This window comes from Macaca mulatta, chromosome 16 (genome assembly GCF_049350105.2).
Source record: "Macaca mulatta isolate MMU2019108-1 chromosome 16, T2T-MMU8v2.0, whole genome shotgun sequence".
Lineage (NCBI taxonomy): Eukaryota > Metazoa > Chordata > Mammalia > Primates > Cercopithecidae > Macaca > Macaca mulatta.
The window spans coordinates 92,448,074-92,466,877 of record NC_133421.1 but is presented as its reverse complement, the minus strand read 5'-3'; the positions used below and the strand labels follow the sequence as shown (position 1 = coordinate 92,466,877).

General features: G+C 53.6%; 2 protein-coding genes and 1 long non-coding RNA gene across 4 annotated transcripts in view; 1 reads left to right on the top strand and 2 right to left on the bottom strand.

The window, feature by feature from the left end:
- Positions 1-18,804, top strand: part of RAB40B (RAB40B, member RAS oncogene family) — a 300,307-nt gene that overhangs the window by 205,440 nt on the left and 76,063 nt on the right. The window lies entirely within an intron of this gene.
- FN3K (fructosamine 3 kinase) lies at positions 57-18,582 on the bottom strand. Of its 2 annotated transcripts, XM_015120657.3 has the most exons (6): positions 18,392-18,582; positions 15,810-15,961; positions 10,902-10,993; positions 10,364-10,446; positions 2,430-2,552; positions 57-670 (listed from the first exon to the last, which is right to left on the bottom strand). In XM_015120657.3, the coding sequence occupies exons 1-6, from the start codon at positions 18,530-18,532 to the stop codon at positions 332-334; spliced, it is 930 nt and encodes a 309-aa protein (XP_014976143.3). In that variant the 5' UTR covers positions 18,533-18,582; the 3' UTR covers positions 57-331. The 2 variants fall into 2 exon arrangements, with proteins under 2 accessions (XP_014976143.3, XP_077829617.1); XM_077973491.1 differs by lacking the exon at positions 2,430-2,552.
- LOC144336089 (uncharacterized) lies at positions 8,331-9,424 on the bottom strand. Its single transcript, XR_013407538.1, has 2 exons — positions 9,238-9,424; positions 8,331-8,936 (listed from the first exon to the last, which is right to left on the bottom strand). It is a non-coding gene; the product is annotated as an uncharacterized LOC144336089 (long non-coding RNA).

Below are 18,804 nucleotides of genomic sequence, written 5' to 3'. Positions count from 1 at the left end.
GCCGTGCGTCTGGCCCTGAAAAGCAGCCCCACGCGCGGAGGAAGGAGGCGCAGGACGCCAGCCGAGGCCCGCTGCGGGCTTTATTGGTCCCCAGGATCTGGGAGGGGGAAGGGGGACGGGGACGGGGGGCAGGGACGGGGGGGATGGAACCGGGGGTCGGAGACGGGGGGACGGGGGGGACCGAGCTGGGGGTCGGGGACGGGGGACAGGGACAGAGGGGACGGGGACAAAGGGACGGGAACAGGGGGGCAGGGACCGGGGGGACGGAACCGGGGGTCGGGGACAGGGGCAGGGGGAAGGGGGGCAAGGGCATGAGCAGGGGCAGGGGCCGCTACTTGAGCAGCCTCCGCATGGTGCCCAGCGAAGGGCTCCTGTACTCCCGCCCGAAGTGGTTCCAGTGGTTCAGGTAGTTGAACAGCTGGTAGAGCAGCAGCCGCTGGTCGAAGCCCGGAGCCTTGGGGATCTTCCGGTGGTAGGCGGTGAAGAAGGATCTGGGGAACCCCCCAAACATCAAGGCGATTGCCAGTTCAAACTCCGAATGGCCATAGAAGGAAGCCGGGTCGTAAATAATGGGCCCCACGTCGTCCTCAGCCACGTTTCCTGACCAGAGATCCCCGTGGAGCAACGCGGGGACAATCTCTAGGCCACAAAACAGATCCGGGATCTTCACCTACGGGAGCAACGGCTGCGTTACCGCCGGCCTCAGGGCGCCCCGGCCTCGTTCTTGGAAATAAGGCAAAGCCCACTCGCGAGCCGCTCTGGTGTCCAGCCCCAGCACCGCCTGCGAGCCCAGAAATAGGGGCCACCTGACTTCAGGGAGTCCAGCTTTGTCTCACTTAGGATTTCCTCCTAATTTAGGTCCAGAAGCTCCACGCAGTGGAGAACCTCCGGGGCTGCAATGTTAATCAATCCGCAGAATAGGAAGCAGTGTTGCGCTACCTTCACAAACTCTCTCCACTTTTATTTCACTACGCAGATATGTCTGCAGGTTTTGTTTGTTTTTTCTTTGAGATGAAGTCTCGCTCTGTCACCCAGGCTGGAGTGCAATGGCGCCATCTCGGCTCACTGCACCCTCCGCCTCCCGGATTCAAGAGATTCTCCTGCCTCAGCCTCCCGAGTAGCTGGGATTACAGGCATGCACCACCATGGACGGTTAATTTTTGCATTTTTAGTGGAGACGGGGTTTCACCATGTTGGCCAGGCTGGTCTCAAACTCCTGACCTCAAGTGATCCGCCCACCTAGGCCTCCCAAAGTGCTAAGATTACAGGCGTGAGCCACCGTACCCAGCCTAGTTTCTTCATTAATGAGTTAAAGTCTCTTTGATGCATACTCACTCTGGATTGACATGCACATTCTTTTTTAACATTTTGAGAGTTATATTTTGATTTTTTTTTTCTTTTTGAGACAGGATCTCACTCTGTCGTCCAGGCTGGAGTGCAATGGTGCAATCTCCACTCACTGCAGCCTCCACCTCCCAGGTTCAAGCAATTCTCCTGCCTCAGCCTCCCGAGTAGCTGGGATTACAGGCATGCACCACCATGCACGGTTAATTTTTGCATTTTTAGTGGAGACAGGGTTTCACCATGTTGGCCAGGCTGGTCTCAAACTCCTGACCTCAAGTGATCCGCCCACCTAGGCCTCCCAAAGTGCTGCTAACAGGCCTGAGCCACCGCGCCTGGCCGAGAGTTATGTTTTGAAATTGGTCACTCTGGCCGGGCGCGGTGGCTCAAGCCTGTAATCCCAGCACTTTGGGAGGCCGAGACGGGCGGATCACGAGGTCAGGAGATCGAGACCATCCTGGCTAACACGGTGAAACCCCGTCTCTACTAAAAAATACAAAAAAAAAACTAGCCGGGCGAGGTGGCGGGTGCCTGTAGTCCCAGCTACTCGGGAGGCTGAGGCAGGAGAATGGCGTGAACCGGGGAGGCGGAGCTTGCAGTGAGCCGAGATCTGGCCATTGCACTCCAGCCTGGGCGACACAGCAAGACTCCATCTCAAAAAAAAGAAAAAAAGAAAAAGAAATTGGTCACTCTGGAGCATCTGGTACCTACATCTTCCCATGGGAGAGGAACAGGATGGATGGACAAGTGTTACTGATAGTAAGAAAAGTAATCATGGTAAACGCCACCATTTACAAGCACCTGTGTTTCACGTGAGGAAAGTCTGAGGTTAAATACCTGGGAACCCAGCGGTGGAGAGGGGCACTAGGAGCCAAGTGTGTCTTCACTTCTCACCCCTTTCGGATTCCCTGTCAGGGGAACCCCCTACCCCTGCCCCCCTTCCTCCCTGATGTGTCTCTGACTTGACCTGCTATGCTCCAGATCTCAGTGTTCCCTGCTCCAGCTCAGTTTTACAGAGGACCCCACCCAAATGCAGTGGGATCATGAGAGAACCAGCTCTTTGCCACAGAAGTCACTGCTGTGCCCACCTGTAGCCGGGACCAGAGTTCTCGAGCCTCTCGGTCAGCATAGTCCTTCTCAATGAGGTCCAGCTGCGCCTGGAGCCGGTGCCGGGCGAAAAAGGTCGGCCAGTCATCCTGCCACTCATTCACCTGGGCAACAAGGGAAAAGAGGCCAGTGTTGCAATTCGGAGCCACGTGCTGCTAAACCCTAGAGGGACTATTAAAAACACAGCAAAGATAGCTAGTAAGCCAACAAAGGAGGTAGGACAGAAACAAAATACTCGACCCGGAAGAAGGCAGGTAAAGAGGGAACAAAGGGCAGATGAGACAAACAAAAAATCCCAAGATGACAGACTCAAACCTAACCGTATGACTAAGCACGTTAAATACAAATGTCAAAAATAAATACTCTAGGAAAATGACAGATTGGAAAAATAAAGTAAATCCAACAATAAGTTATGTGCAAAAAGACATTATTTAAAAAAAAAAAAACCCTTAAAAGGATGGAAAAGATACACCATGCTAACACTAGTCAAAAGAAAGCTGGAGGCTGGGCACGGTGGCTCACGCCTATAATCCCAGCACTTTGGGAGGCCAAGGCAGGTGGATCCCTTGAGCCCAGGAGTTAAAGACCAGCCTGTGCAACACGGGGGAAACACCATCTCTTCTAAAAATACAAAATTAGCCGGGCGTGGTGGCGGGCGCCTGTAATCCCAGCTACTCGGGAGGCTGAGGCAGGAGAATCGCTTGAACCCGGAGGCAGAGGTTGCAGTGAGCCGAGATCACACCACTGCACTCCAGCCTGGGCAACAAGAGTGAAACTCCGTCTCAAAAAGAAACAAAAAGAAAGAAAGCTAGAGTGGCTACATTAATACAAGACAAAGCAGATTTCAAAGCAAAGAAAATGAAGTATAGTCATTTCACAAAGGGAGTAAACTAGTAAACATAATAATCCTGAATGCCTCTGCCTATAATAACAGAGCTTCAAAATACATGAAAAACTGCAGGAAAAATAGATAAATCCCATATCCTGCTACAGACTCAATGGTGCCCCCACACCCATTCCTGCGTTGAAGCCCTAACCCCTAACACACCTGTATTTGAAGGAAGGGCCTCTAGGAGGTAATTAGGGTTAAATAAAATTGTAAGGGTGAATTATTAATCCAATAGGATTAGTGGCCTATAAGAGGAATAGAGTAAGATTTCTCTCTCCATGCACACGAGTCTCAATAAATTGAAAAGAATTTAAGCATGCAAAGTATAATGAAATTCAATCAAAAATCAATAGGCAGGCCAGGCCTGGTGGATCACGCTTGTAATCCCCGCACTTTGGGAGGCTGAGGTAGGCGGATCACGAGGTCAAGAGATCGAGACCATCCTGACCAACACGGTGAAACCCCGTTTTTACTAAAAATACAAAAACTAGCTGGGTGTGGTGGTGCATGCCCGTAGTCCCAGCTACTAGGGAGGCTGAGGGAGGAGAATGGCTTGAAACCAGGAGGCAGAGGTTGCAGTGAGCCAAGATTGTACCACTGCACTCCAGCCTGGCGACAGAGCAAGACTCCGTCTCAGAAAAACAAAACAAAACAAAAAATAGGAAAATGTAAGGGAAATCCTCAAATATTTGAAAACTAACACACTTTTAAAATCTGTGTAAGGAAGACTTCAAAAGGGAAATGAGAAAGTGTTTTCAATTGAATGAAAGCAAAAACACAACTTATAATTTGTGAGATGCCACTAAAGCAGTACTTGGGGGAAATGTATAGCACTAAACGTCTGTGTTAGCAAAGATCTCACAGTAATGACCTCAGCTTCTACCTTAACCAACCAGAAAAAGAAGAGCACATTAAACCTAATGTAAGCAGAGGCCAGGCGCAGTGGCTCATGCCTGGTAATCCCAGCACTTTGGGAGGCCAAAGCAGGTGGATCACGGGTTCAGGAGTTCGAGACCATCCTGGCCAATATGGTGAAACACCATCTCTACTAAAAAGACAAAAATTAGCCCGGCCTGCTGGCAGGCGCCTGTAATCTCAGCTGCTTGGGAGACTGAGATAGGAGAATCGCTTAAACCCGGGAGGCAGGGGTTGCAGTGAGCCGAGATCGCACCACTGCATTCCAGCCTGCTCAACAGAGCAAGACTCCATGTCAAAAACAAAAAAAAGGATAATAAGGAATTTTTTCTTTTTGAGACCAAGTTTTGTTCTTGTTGCCCAGGTTGGAGTACAAATGGCATGATCTGAGCTCACTGCAACTTCTTCGCCTCCCAGGTTCAAGCGATTCTCCTGCCTCAGCCCTTCAAGTAGCTGGGATTACAGGTGCCTGCCACCATGCCTGGCTAATTTTTTGGTATTTTTAGTAGAGATGGGGTTTTACCATGTTGGCCAGGCTGGTCTTGAACTCCTGACAAGTGATCTGCCCGCCTCGGCCTCCCAAAGTGCTGGGATTACAGGCACAAGCCACCGTGCCTGGCCTCTGAAGGACACTTCCAAGAAAATACACAAACTAGGAGACACTATTTGCAAATCATATATCTGGTAAAAGACTTATATCTTAAATATACAAAGAACTCTCAAAACTCAATAAGAAAAACCCCTATTCACAAATTGGGCAAAATAATTGAACAGATGGTTCACCAAAGATGGTATTTTGTCAGCAAACAGGCACACGAGTAGATGTCCCACATCTTTAGTCATTATGGAAATGCAAAGTAGAGCCTCAGTGAGATAATATTTCACGCCCACTAGGATGGCTGTAATTTAAAACAGAAAATCTCAAGTGTTGACAAGGATGTGGAGGAACTGGAACTCTCATATGCTGCTGGTGGGACTGTAACAGGGCGCAACCACTTTGGAAATCCAGAGTTTGGTAGTTTCTTAAAGAGCTAAATATGGACCTACCGTAGGACACAGTCCTTCCCCTCCTAGGTATTTACCCAAGGCAAGTGGAAGCATTTGTCCAGACCAAGATTTGTACACAAAGGTTCACAGCAGCTTTATTTGTATAAGCAAAACCTGGAAGTGACCCAGAAACCCATCCACGTGTGAAGAGGGATAAACAGGCTGTGTCAGATCCATACAGCGGAATGGACTTTCGACACATGCAACATGGATGCGTATCACAGATGAATATCAGAGGATTTAGGACTTGAATAAATATCAGAATGATTATGCTGAGTGAGAGAAGGCAGACGGAAAGAAGACATACCACATGATTCCATTTATATTAAATTCCACAAGATGCAAACTAATCTACAGTGACAATACTGATGAATGGTTGCCCGGGGCAGGGAAGGGCATGAGGAACCTTTTGGGGGTAATCAGTATACTCACCTCGACTGTGGTAAGAGGTTCACAGGTACAAACATGTCAAAATGTACCAAATTATACGTCTTAAATGGGTGCAATTTATGTCAGTTATACCTCAGTAGAGAAAAATACAAAGCTGATTTTATGCAAAGGGTTATTTTGTAAAACTCCTTTGGGGAGGACTGCCCTCGTCGGTGGCTCCCACCAGGACTCCCCCTGCACATGCGTGCTGTGGTGACTGGGCCCCTGGACTCGCCCCTAGTGCTCTGTGCACCTCCAGAGCAGGATGGAAAGGCCCCTCCCCACAGCCCAGCTGTCAGACCCCCAGCCCAGAGGTGCAGCGTGCAGCCTCCCGCCATTTCCCATTGGCCCATCCAAGCTCCCAGCGTCTGAGCTCTGTCCTCTTTCCGGAAGACAACCAGGCTTAGTGCTGGGAGCAGGAGAGCAGCATGGGCTCGTCCAGTCCTGCCACCTGAACAGAGGGGCTGTGACCCTCCACGCTGCCCAGGGAATGGCCACCTGGGCACACAGCTGGTGCCAATGACCAGGCCTCCCCTGACAGAGGGGCTGTGCCGTGGTCAGGGCCTGTGCTATGAAGCCAGACCGAGAGTCAAAGCCCGGCTGCCCCACTGACAAGCTCCACAGACCCCGGTGTGAACTCTGCACATCACGTTCCTCATCTATACAACGGATCAGTGACATTATCTGCCTGGTTACCTGCTAGGGCAAGTGGGTGAGTTGAGTCCAATGAAGCACTTAGAACGGTGCCTGTACAGGGCCGTGTCCAGAGCATGGGGCAAGCACCGCAGCCCACCCAGCGGGCAGCCTGAGCGGGCCTTAGTGCCCAGGTGTCCAAGGAGCCAACCGCTCAGCACTGCCCCCCAGTGGCTGCAGCACACACTCCCCCAGGACCCATTCAGCCCTCCCAAGCAGGGGGAAGCCTCCGGAACCTGGTGCTGTCCGAGACACGACATGCAGGAAGCTGGGCGGGTGTCCTCCCTGGTGCCTCACCCTTCCTAGCCAGGCTGCACCTGATCTGAGGTGGGTTCTTTGATCTTGGAGTCTGAGGGGCATCGAGGGCCTCCCTGTGCTCCAAACAGACCAGCCCCCTTCTCGTCCACTTCACACACAGGGGCTTTGGGTAAGATTTCACTTCGTTTCTTTGAAACACTACCCTGCTGGGCCAGCCAAGTCCTGTAGACCCAGCCACTTGCAACCCTTGACCTCAGCATCCACAGCAGGACCACAGGCTGCGCCCAGCCGTGCTTACCCGGACGATGAAGAGGGTGCTGCTCACTGGCTCCAGATAAGTGTGTGACCCCAGGGGAGCCAGCAGTGGCTGAGATCTCAGGGGCCTTGGTAAACCTGGGAAGCTCCATGTGCAGTTGTAGCGAGCCCAGCTGTGAGGACTGCCTGTGAGCTGGGAACCCTAAATCTGCTTGGACGTCATGAGGATCTTGCCCCAAGTGACCTCCAGCTGGGAGACTCGCCTTCCACCTGCGCCGGGGAGAGCTTGGCCATTGTCCACAGGGACCCAACTAGTCAGGACGGGCTTCGACCAGGAGACAGGCTGGAAAGTATTCTCTCTTCAAGAAGCAGTGACTCTGAACTCGCTCCTATATAATGGGTGCTGTGTTCCTAACAAAACCAAAATATGGTCCAATAACGGCTGCTTTGAGGGAAGCACAGAGCACTTGGGCTGTCCAAAGACTTCTTTGAAACTTCACAGATTTCAAAGATGATGGTTCAAGAGGCCCCAGTATTACTCAGCCATAAAAAGGAATACACAGGCCGAGCACAGTGGCTCACGCCTGTAATCCCAGCACTTCAGGAGGCCGAGGTGGGTGGATCACGAGGTCAGGAGATCGAGACCATTCTGGGTAACACGGTGAAACCACGTCTCTACTAAAAATACAAAAAATTAGCCAGGCATGGTGGCGGGCGCCTGTCGTCCCAGCTACTCGGGAGGCTGAGGCAAGAGAATGGCGTAAACCCGGGAGGCGGAGCTTGCAGTGAGCCGGGATGGCGCCACTGCACTCCAGCCTGGGCCACAAAGCGAGACTCCATCTCAAAAAAAAAGGAATACATAAAGAAACATGTGGTCTAGCCACATAATGGAATATTATTCAGCCATAAAAGAATAACATTCTAATACCTGCTACAACGTGGAAGAGCCGTGAAACATGATGCTGAGTGAAAGAAGCCAGACACAAAAGGTCACATATTGGCCGGGCGCGGTGGCTCAAGCCTGTAATCCCAGCACTTTGGGAGGCCGAGACGGGCGGATCACGAGGTCAGGAGATCGAGACCATCCTGGCTAACACGGTGAAACCCCGTCTCTACTAAAAATACAAAAAAAACTAGCCGGGCGAGGTGGCGGGCGCCTGTAGTCCCAGCTACTCAGGAGGCTGAGACAGGAGAATGGCCCGAACCCGGGAGGCGGAGCTTGCAGTGAGCTGAGATCCGGCCACTGCACTCCAGCCTGGGCGACAGAGCGAGACTCCGTCTCAAAAAAAAAAAAAAAAAAAAAAAAGGGTCACATATTATGTGATTCCAGTCATATGAAATATCCAGAATAAGTCACTTCAAAGAGACAGAAGGTACATTAGAGGCTGCCAGGGACCAGGGAAGGGGAAAATGGGGAGTGACTGCTAATGGATTCTGCTTTAGGATAATGAAAATGTTCTGGCTGGGCGCGGTGGCTCACACCTGTAATTCCAGCACTTTGGAAGGCCGAGGCGGGCGGATAACCTGAGGTCGGGAGTTCAAGACCAGCCTGACCAACATGGAGAATCCCTGTCTCTACTAAAAATACAAAATTAAGGCCAGCCGTGGTGGCTCATGCCTGTAATCCCAGCACTTTGGGAGGCCGAGGAGGACGGATCACCTGAGGTCAGGAGTTCAAGACCAGCCTGGACAACATGAAACCCCGTCTCTACTAAAAATACAAAAATTAGCTGGGCGTGGTGGTGCATGCCTGTAATCCCAGCTGCTTGGGAGGCTGAGACAGGAAAATCACTTGAACCCGGGAGGCTGAGGTTGCGGTGGGTCAAGATCACGCCATTGCACTCCAGCCTGGGCAACAAGAGCGTAACACCGTCTCAAATTAAAAGAAAGAAAGAAAGAAAGAAAATGCTGTAATCCCAGCACTTTGGGAGGCTGAGACGGGCGGATCATGAGGTCAGGAGATCGAGACCATCCTGGCTAACACGGTGAAACCCCGTCTCTACTAAAAAATACAAAAAAACTAGCCAGGCGAGGTGGCGGGCGCCTGTACTTCCAGCTACTCGGGAGGCTGAGGCAGGAGAATGGCGTGAACCCGGGAGGCGGAGCTTGCAGTGAGCCAAGATCTGGCCACTGCACTCTAGTCTGGGCGACAGAGTGAGACTCTGTCTCAAAAAAAAAAAAAAAGAAGCCGGGCGCGGTGGCTCAAGCCTGTAATCCCAGCACTTTGGGAGGCCGAGACGGGCGGATCACGAGGTCAGGAGATCGAGACCATCCTGGCTAACACGGTGAAACCCCGTCTCTACTAAAAATACAAAAACTTAGCCGGGCGAGGTGGCAGGCGCCTGTAGTCCCAGCTACTTGGGAGGCTGAGGCAGGAGAATGGCGTGAACCCGGGAGGCGGAGCTTGCAGTGAGCTGAGATCCGGCCACTGCACTCCAGCCTGGGCTACAGAGCGAGACTCCGTCTCAAAAAAAAAAAAAAAAAAAAAATTAGCTGGGCGTGGTGGTGCACGCCTGTAATCCCAGCTGCTTGGGAGGCTGAGACAGGAGAATCACTTGAACCCGGGAGGCTGAGGTTGCAGTGGGTCAAGATCACGCCATTGCACTCCAGCCTGGGCAACAAGAGTGTAACGCCGTCTCAAATTAAAAGAAAGAAAGAAAGAAAGAAAGAAAATGCTGTAATCCCAGCACTTTGGGAGGCCGAGACAGGCAGATCACGAGGTTAGGAGATCGAGACCATTCTGGCTAACACGGTGAAACCCCGTCTCTACTAAAAAATACAAAAACCCTAGCCAGGCGAGGTGGCAGGCACCTGTAGTCCCAGCTACTCAGGAGGCTGAGGCAGGAGAATGGCGTGAACCCGGGAGGCGGAGCTTGCAGTGAGCCGAGATCCAGCCATTGCACTCCAGCCTGGGCGACAGAGTGAGACTCTGTCTCAAAAAAAAAAAAAAAGAAAATGTTCTGGAGTTAAACAGCAGTGATGGCTGCACACCATTGTGAATGTACTAAAACCAATTAATTCTAATCCTTTAAAATGGTGGATCTTATGTGAATTATATCTCAATTGTATCTAAATAAATAATAATTTGTAAAGGCCTCAGGAGAGGAGCTGAGTAATGAGGACTTAATCCCTGACTTTGCACACCACCCATCACGCAGTCTCCAGTCCCTCACACTCATCAGGAGCCTTGTGCAACACAACCTTTGCACTTGAGGCTCCCTCTGCGTGGAATGCTCATCTACCTGCCCCAGCTCAGCTCAGTGACCCTCGGCATCTGCTCTCCCCATTCCAGGTTTCACAGCTTGTACTCTGCTTTCAGAAATCAGGTAGTCAATCTTGCTGGTGCCTGGGGGACCGGCATTCTGTCACGTATAAAGAGTGGGTGACCAGCATTGCGGCATCAGGGAACACCCTCTCCCAGGCACTCACCTGCGGGATGAAGCCGCAGCACGTCACCGTGTGGAAGCCGAACTTGTTCACATACCGAGGCTCAGCACCCTCACCTCTTCGACCTGTTGACAGAGATCCTTGACCTGAAGGAGCTGTTTGTCTTTCTCTTAAATGCCAGACCTCAGCAGAGCATCAGTATACGCCTGGGCTACGCGTGCTAGAATATGGGTGGTCTGAGGATGTACTACGTACAATAGCAGTTAGTCAGTATATGGATCTGCCAGGGCAGTCCTACCTCAAGCACACTGGACAGCAGGGCTGGGTATAAAAGGGGTTATTATTACCTCAAGCACACCAGAAAGGAGGGCTGGGTATAAAAGGGATCATGTGCCAATTCTACTAGCTTGTCAGCTACATCAAAATTCTTATTTAATAATCTCATTTTCATAATGTAGTGTAAAGAGAGATGGATATAACTCGGCCTACTATTGAAATGCCACCAAGAAGTACCATGAGCGCCAATCTAAGGTAGACAGTGTGGCTGGGTCAAGGGTACCAAAAAGCAATCTGAACATACCCACTGTGTTCTCCTCCTCCTTCAACTTCTCCCTGAGTTTCTGGTTGTAAAGGTGCAAATCTGCCATCTGCTCTCCAAGTTTTGATGCTTGACTAAGGAAAGAAGAAATGCAGCTAATTAAAATAACAAATGATAAATAACACCACCCAGTTTGTTCCATTTTGAGAAATGTTTTAAATACACTAAAAACTACTCTCCACTCTTTAAACAGTAAAAAGTGAACACCAGGCGATGACTCTTTGTTTTCCTTTTTCTTTCTTTTCTGGGGCCGGGCCTTGCTCTGTCATCCAGGCTGCAGTGCAGTGGCACAATCATGGCTCACTGCAGCCTTGACTTCTAGGGCTCAAGCAATCCTCCCACCTCAGCCTCACAACTAACTGGGACCACACGCCTGTGCCACTATTCCTGGCTTTTTTTTTTTTTTTTTTTTAAGAGATGGGGTCTCCTCCTGCCTTGGCTTTCCAAAATACTGGGATTACAGGTGTGAACCGCCATGCTAGCACTGGCAATGACCCTTTCCAGAAAATAAAATCATGTAATCACCAAGAGGAATTAACCAAGTGAGCTTCAACAGAAGTCTTGGGAGGTACCAGGAATTCAGGGAGGGGTGCTGAAAAAGTAATGATAAGTGAAAATGCAGGGGCAGGCACAGGGGCACAGTGGCTCCAGCCTACAATCCCAGCACTCTGGGAGGCTGAGGTGGGAGGACTGCATGAGGCCATGAGCTGAAGACCAGCCTGGGCAACACAGTGAGATCCCATCTCTACAAGAAATTTAAAAATTAAAAAAAAAAAAATCGGCTACAAATGTTTTTGTGAAAACCAATGTAAATCACAAATAGGAAAAAGACTGGGGTCCAGGCATGGTGGCTCATGCCTATAATCCCAGCACTTTGGGAGGCCAAGGCGGGCAGATCATGAGGTCAGGAGTTCAAGACCAGCCTGGCCAATATGGTGAAACCCCATCTCTACTAAAAATACAAAAATTAGCCAGGCGTGGTGGCGGGCACCTGTAGTCCCAGCTACTCGGCAGGCTGAGGCAGAAGAATCACTAGAACCCAGGAGGCAGAGCTTGCAGTGAGCCTAGACTGCATCACTGCACTCCAGCCTGGACGACAGAGTAAGACTCCGTCTTAAAAAAAAAAAAAAAAGGAAAGAAAAAGACGGGCTGGGTGTGGTGGCTCACACCTATAATCCCAACACTTTGGGAGGCCGAGGCAGACAAATCCCTGAGGTCAGGAGTTTGAGACCAGCCTGGCCAACATGCTGTCTCTACTAAAAATGCAAAAATTAGGCCGGGCACGGTGGCTCACGCCTGTAATCCCAGCACTTTGGGAGGCCGAGGTGGGCGGATCACGAGGTCAGCAGTTCAAGACCATCCTGGCTAACACGGTGAAACTCCATCTCTACTAAAAATACAAAAAATTAGCGGGGCGTGGTGGCGGGCGCCTGTAGTCCCAGCTACTCAGGAGGCTGAGGCAGGAGAATGGCGTGAACCCGGGAGGTGGAGCTTGCAGTGAGCCAAGATTGCACCACTGCACTCCAGCCTAGGTGACAGAGCAAGACTATGTCTCAAAAAAAAAAAAAATTAGCTATGTAAGGTGGTGGGGCGCCTATAATCCCAGCTACTCGGGAGGCTGAGACAAGAGAATTGCTTGAACCCAGGAGGTGTAGTTTGCAGTGAGCTGAGATTGCGCCACTGCACTCCAGCCTGGGTGACAGAGCAAGACTCTGTCTCAAAAAATATATATATATACACATACGCACACAAAAATTAGCTGGGTGAGGTGGTGGGGTACCTGTAATCCCTGCTACTCGGGAGGCTGAGACAAGAGAATTGCTCGAACCTGGGAGGTGGAGGTGGCAGTGAGCTGAGATCAGACCACTGCACTCCAGTGTGGGCAAGAAAGTGACACTCTATCTCAAAAAAAAAAAAAAAGACTGGCATGATAATCATATACCAAATGTTAACAGTGATCATTCTTTGCTAATGGAATCATGGTGGCTTTATGTCTTCACATGAGTTTGTATTTTCCACATTTTATACAATGACCATGTATGACTTTAATAATTAGAAAAAATGTAAGGACTCCACAGCATTCATAGATGGCTTCACTCCGCCCAAAGTGAGCGGCATTAATGTGCTATAAAGTACAAAACAGGCCAGGCGCGGTGGCTCACGCCTCTAATCCCAGCACTTTGGGAGGCTGAGGCGGGCGGATCAGTAGGTCAGGAGTACAAGACCAGCCTGGCCAACATGGTGAAACCCCGTTTCTACTAAAAATACAAAAATTAGCCAGGCGTGGTGGTGCACACCTGTAATCCCAGCTACTCGGGAGGGTGAGGCAGAAGAATTACTTGAACCCAGAAAGCAGAGGTTGCAGTGAGCCAAGATGGCACCACTGCACTCCAGCCTGGGCAACAAAGCAAGACTCTGTTTCGGAAAAAAAATAAAATAAAAATAAAGTACAAAGCAAATGATGGGTTCAAATATACTTATTTTGGCCAGGTGTGGTGGCTCAGGCCTGTTATCCCAGCACTTTGGGAGGCCGAGGTGGGCAGATCACTTGAAGTCAGGAGTTTGAGACCAGCCTGGCCAACATGGTGAAACCCCATCTCTACTAAAAATACAAAAATTAGCCGGGTGTGGTGGCGGCGCCTGTAGTCCCAGCTACTCAGGAGGCTGAGGTGGGATAATCATTTGAACCCTGGGGGCAGAGGTTGCAATAAGCCGAGATTGCACCACTGCACTCCAGCCTAGGCAACAGAGCGAGACTGTGTTTCAAAAAATAATAATTATATATATATATATATATATACTTATTTTATGCAACCTCATTACAGCCAAACTAATCTAGGAAAACCAGTCATATACCAGAAAGCAGTAACTTTTTATCTCCATTAAGAATGTCAGGGTGGAACTCTTGGCCCTGCCTCTGATAACCAGGCAGTTGTGAGGACAGCTCAGCCACAGACTTCTCCCTGTTTCTGTCTCCCTCCCCTTCTCTATCCCTTTCTCTGTCTCTCTCTGCCTGTCTCTGAGTCTCTCTGCCTGTCCCGGAGTCTCTCTCTGCCTGTCCCGGAGTCTCTCTGCCTGTCCCGGAGTCTCTCTCTGCCTGTCCCGGAGTCTCTCGCTGCCTGTCCCGGAGTCTCTCTCTGCCTGTCCCGGAGTCTCTCTGCCTGTCCCGGAGTCTCTCTCTGCCTGTCCCGGAGTCTCTCTCTGCCTGTCCCGGAGTCTCTCGCTGCCTGTCCCGGAGTCTCTCTCTGCCTGTCCCGGAGTCTCTCTGCCTGTCCCGGAGTCTCTCTCTGCCTGTCCCGGAGTCTCTCTCTGCCTGTCCCGGAGTCTCTCTCTGCCTGTCCCGGAGTCTCTCTCTGCCTGTCCCGGAGTCTCTCTGCCTGTCCCGGAGTCTCTCTCTGCCTGTCCCGGAGTCTCTCTCTGCCTGTCCCGGAGTCTCTCTCTGCCTGTCCCGGAGTCTCTCTCTGCCTGTCCCGGAGTCTCTCTCTGCCTGTCCCGGAGTCTCTCTCTGCCTGTCCCGGAGTCTCTCTCTGCCTGTCCCGGAGTCTCTCTCTGCCTGTCCCGGAGTCTCTCTCTGCCTGTCCCGGAGTCTCTCTCTGCCTGTCCCGGAGTCTCTCTCTGCCTGTCCCGGAGTCTCTCTCTGCCTGTCCCGGAGTCTCTCTCTGCCTGTCCCGGAGTCTCTCTCTGCCTGTCCCGGAGTCTCTCTCTGCCTGTCCCGGAGTCTCTCTCTGCCTGTCCCGGAGTCTCTCTCTGCCTCTCCCGGAGTCTCTCTCTGCCTCTCCCGGAGTCTCTCTCTGCCTCTCCCGGAGTCTCTCTCTGCCTCTCCCGGAGTCTCTCTCTGCCTGTCCCGGAGTCTCTCTCTGCCTGTCCCGGAGTCTCTCTGCCTCTCCCGGAGTCTCTCTCTGCCTCTCCCGGAGTCTCTCTCTGCCTCTCCCGGAGTCTCTCTCTGCCTCTCCCGGAGTCTCTCTCTGCCTCTCCCGGAGTCTCTCTCTGCCTCTCCCGGAGTCTCTCTCTGCCTGTCCCGGAGTCTCTCTCTGCCTGTCCCGGAGTCTCTCTGCCTGTCCCGGAGTCTCTCTCTGCCTGTCCCGGAGTCTCTCTCTGCCTGTCCCGGAGTCTCTCTGCCTGTCCCGGAGTCTCTCTCTGCCTGTCCCGGAGTCTCTCTCTGCCTGTCCCGGAGTCTCTCTCTGCCTGTCCCGGAGTCTCTCTCTGCCTGTCCCGGAGTCTCTCTCTGCCTCTCCCGGAGTCTCTCTCTGCCTGTCCCGGAGTCTCTCTCTGCCTGTCCCGGAGTCTCTCTCTGCCTGTCCCGGAGTCTCTCTCTGCCTGTCCCGGAGTCTCTCTCTGCCTGTCCCGGAGTCTCTCTGCCTGTCCCGGAGTCTCTCTCTGCCTGTCTCGGAGTCTCTCTCTGCCTGTCCCGGAGTCTCTCTGCCTGTCTCTGAGTCTCTCTCTGCCTGTCCCGGAGTCTCTCTCTGCCTGTCCCGGAGTCTCTCTGCCTGTCCCGGAGTCTCTCTCTGCCTGTCCCGGAGTCTCTCTCTGCCTGTCCCGGAGTCTCTCTGCCTGTCCCGGAGTCTCTCTGCCTGTCCCGGAGTCTCTCTCTGCCTGTCTCTGAGTCTCTCTCTGCCTGTCCCGGAGTCTCTCTGCCTGTCTCTGAGTCTCTCTCTGCCTGTCCCGGAGTCTCTCTCTGCCTGTCCCGGAGTCTCTCTGCCTGTCCCGGAGTCTCTCTCTGCCTGTCCCGGAGTCTCTCTCTGCCTGTCCCGGAGTCTCTCTGCCTGTCCCGGAGTCTCTCTCTGCCTCTCCCGGAGTCTCTCTCTGCCTCTCCCGGAGTCTCTCTCTGCCTCTCCCGGAGTCTCTCTCTGCCTGTACACGTGTGTGCAGATGGGTCTCACACACACTCACCTGCTCAAGCTCCTCATCTTCAAATGCTCCATCACAAAGGCAGCCCCACCTCCCGGCAGGTCGATGACCTTCATGGGCCTTGGCACCCGCACCAGGCCCGTGCTCCGGAGGGCCTCCAGGCTGGCCACCTCCCCCTCAAACATCTGCCGGGCCTGCATCCAGAACACAGCCGTGAGCCTTATCAGCCTTGTTGACTCAGCCAGGGCCTCTGCCTACCGGGCCCTTGATGGAAGTGAACACGTGGGAGTCACAAGGACCTTCAGTCACTGATAGCTGGCTGGGACTTGGCGTCCAACGCAGAGGGCAAGGTGCAGAGGGGCCCCTGTCGGAGAGAGAGGCTGCAAGCTGAGGCTGAGCCTGCGGCATGAGGAGTGTGGGGTCTGCAGGCTGCTGTGACAGGAGGATGTACAGGCCACGTGTGGGTACCAGGGAGCACTGAGGGTGTGGGTAGGTGTGAGTGAACCAAGGTCCGGAGCTGGACCCCTGGGTTACCCACCTTCCTTGCTGCCTTACTTAGGGTAGGGCAGCCACAGCACACACATCGGTGGAGCTGACTTGGGCACACACTTCAGGCAGGGAAGAAGAGGGCTGGGCCCATCAGGCGGGGCCTCAGGTCCAAGGCAGGGGCTGGGAAGCTCAAAGGCGCCGTACACCTGGCCGGCCTCTGCCTCCCCCGGGACCTGGGCCTTCTTGTTTCTGAAATATTCCCACAAACATTCCTACCGTATGTCAGGTGAACTCTCACCTCACGTACACTACACATTAGTTGAAAACATGCATTGATGAACGTGGTCTGTGAATACCTCGGCCTATAGAATTGCATGTTTGTCTGTTTTGAGACAGGGTCTCACTCTGTCACCCAGGCTGGAGGGCAGTGGCATGATCTCGGCTCACGGCAGCCTCCACCTCCTGGGTTCCAACAATTCTCCTGCCTCAGCCCCTGAGTAGCTGGGATTACAGGTGTAGGCCACCCCACCCTGCTGTTTTTTTTGTATTTTTACTAGAGATGGAGTTTCACCATGATGGCCAGGCTGGTCTCGAACTCCTGGCCTCAAGTGATTCACCTGCCTCGGCCTCCCAATGTATAGAATTGCATGTTTAAAAAAATCAAACCTCATGAATGAGACCAAAGCATCTACTGGTGCACAGTAACAGAACGCCCTTTCCTTCAAAGTACCCCAGGGAAAGCTCAGGGACAGCCTCCCCAGCCTGGCAGCCCTGGCCAGCCTGCACCAAGGGTGGGTGTGAGCGTCCCCAGGTGGGAGGGCGGCCGGCACGCCCCAGCCCTGCTCCCAGGGTGAGCTCACAAGCACCATGCCGGGAACTCCTGGGCCTGCCCCAGGGGCTCCAGCATCACCTGCTCTCCTGCAAGGACTGAGCAGCTACCGTGGGCAGGCCCTTCACGGGGGTGGGAGGGAAGAAGGGGTCTCACCCGGCAGAGCTTTCAGGACCAGCTGAGGAAGTTTCCCAGGGCCCGTGGGAAGCCTGAACCAAAAACTGCTTCCCTGTGAGTGGGACTCCCCACTTTGAGGGTTTTGGGTTCTGAGCTGGCAGAGCCAGCGGTGCAGGAGGATCCGATCGTGCACCCAGGCTGCATGGCTCCTCCTGCAGGGGTTCCTCCTGCCAGCACTGCCCACCAGGACCCCTGCTGCCCCTCAGACAGCCCCCCCACCAGAGTGTACAGGGCCTCCTGAGCCCACTCAGGCCAGGAGGGCACCCAGGCCTGCCTTTCCCCACCTTTTGGCTCTCAAGGCCTAACCTCCACTTGCTCCGATAATATTTTCCATACTTTTTTTTTTTTTTTTTTTTGAGATGGAGTCTCGCTCTGTCACTCAGGCTGGAGTGCAATGGCACGATCTCAATCTCGGCTCACTGCAACCTCTGCCTCCTGGGTTCAAGCGATTCTCCTGCCTCAACCTCCCCAGTAGCTGGGATTACAGGCCTGTGCCACCACGCCCGGCTAATTATTGCATTTTTTAGTAGAGACGGGGGTTTCACCATGTTGGCCAGGAGGGTCTCGAACTCCTGACCTCAGGTGATCCGCTCACCTCAGCCTCCCAAAGTGCTGGGATTACAGGCTTGAGCCACCGCGCCCGGCCTCCATACATTCTTAAACAGAACTATTTTCAGCAGGAGATAGAAATCAGGTCTAAACACAGGCACGGCCTGTGGGAAGGAGAACGCTGGCCTGGCCCATGGGGTCCCTCCCTGGCAGGGGCCCAGCCATGTCTCTGCTTCTTCCCCACTGCCAGGAGGACGGTGGGCTGAGAGGGGCGGCCCAAAGTGGAGCCAGGGACCCCAAGCCTCACCTCCCCTGACGCTTGCTGGATAGAAAAGTTAAAACCATCCCCAAAACCCTGTGCGCTGCGCACCGAGGCCAAAGGAAGGTCACGGATCGTGCAGACACAAACCCTCACTGAATGCTTGATCCGGGCCCACCCAGCAGGTGCCACCTCCCAAGGGCCAAAGCTGACCGCCCCCTCCCCAGGCCCAGCCCCAGGAAATGCGCCTGCCCCCGACCCCGCCGCCTCCCCACGCTCCGCAGAGCCCCGCAGAGCCCCCGCCTGCGCACGGGCCAGCACCTGCGTCCTGCGGTTGACTTTGACGAACACGGGGCCTGCGTCCGTGTCGTAGGCTCGGCCCTCGCTGATGCAGCCGGCGCCGGGGCTGCCGAAGGCCCGCAGGGTCGCGGTGCGCAGCTCGGCGCGCAGCAGCTGCTCCATGGGTGCGGGGCGCGGGGCTCGGCTCGCTCGGAGCCCGGCCCAGGCGCTGTGGGGCGGGGCGGGACCGCGCGGCGCGTGACCCCGGGCGGCGGGAGGGGCGGCCTCGGGCGGGCTCGCCGTGCGCTCCCCGCGTTGGTCCGGCTTCCTGCGCCCGGGATGCAGGGGAAGGAGCCGGGGTCCGCGCAGCTCTTCGCGGGCGCGCTGGGGCCTGAGCTCCCTGCAGGGACCCGGAATCCCTTCCCCGCAGCGGACGCAGGTCCCGCCCTCGGCCC

Excerpts from the sequence above, each read along its gene's own strand:
- FN3K (XM_015120657.3), bottom strand. The coding sequence starts at position 18,532 with ATGGAGCAGCTGCTGCGCGCCGAGCTGCGCACCGCGACCCTGCGGGCC. Across the intron at positions 15,962-18,391 it reads AAGTCAACCGCAGGACGCAG|GCCCGGCAGATGTTTGAGGG; the intron begins GTGCTGGCCCGT and ends TTCTGGATGCAG. Across the intron at positions 10,447-10,901 it reads GGAGGAGGAGAACACAGTGG|GTCGAAGAGGTGAGGGTGCT; the intron begins GTATGTTCAGAT and ends CTCTGTCAACAG.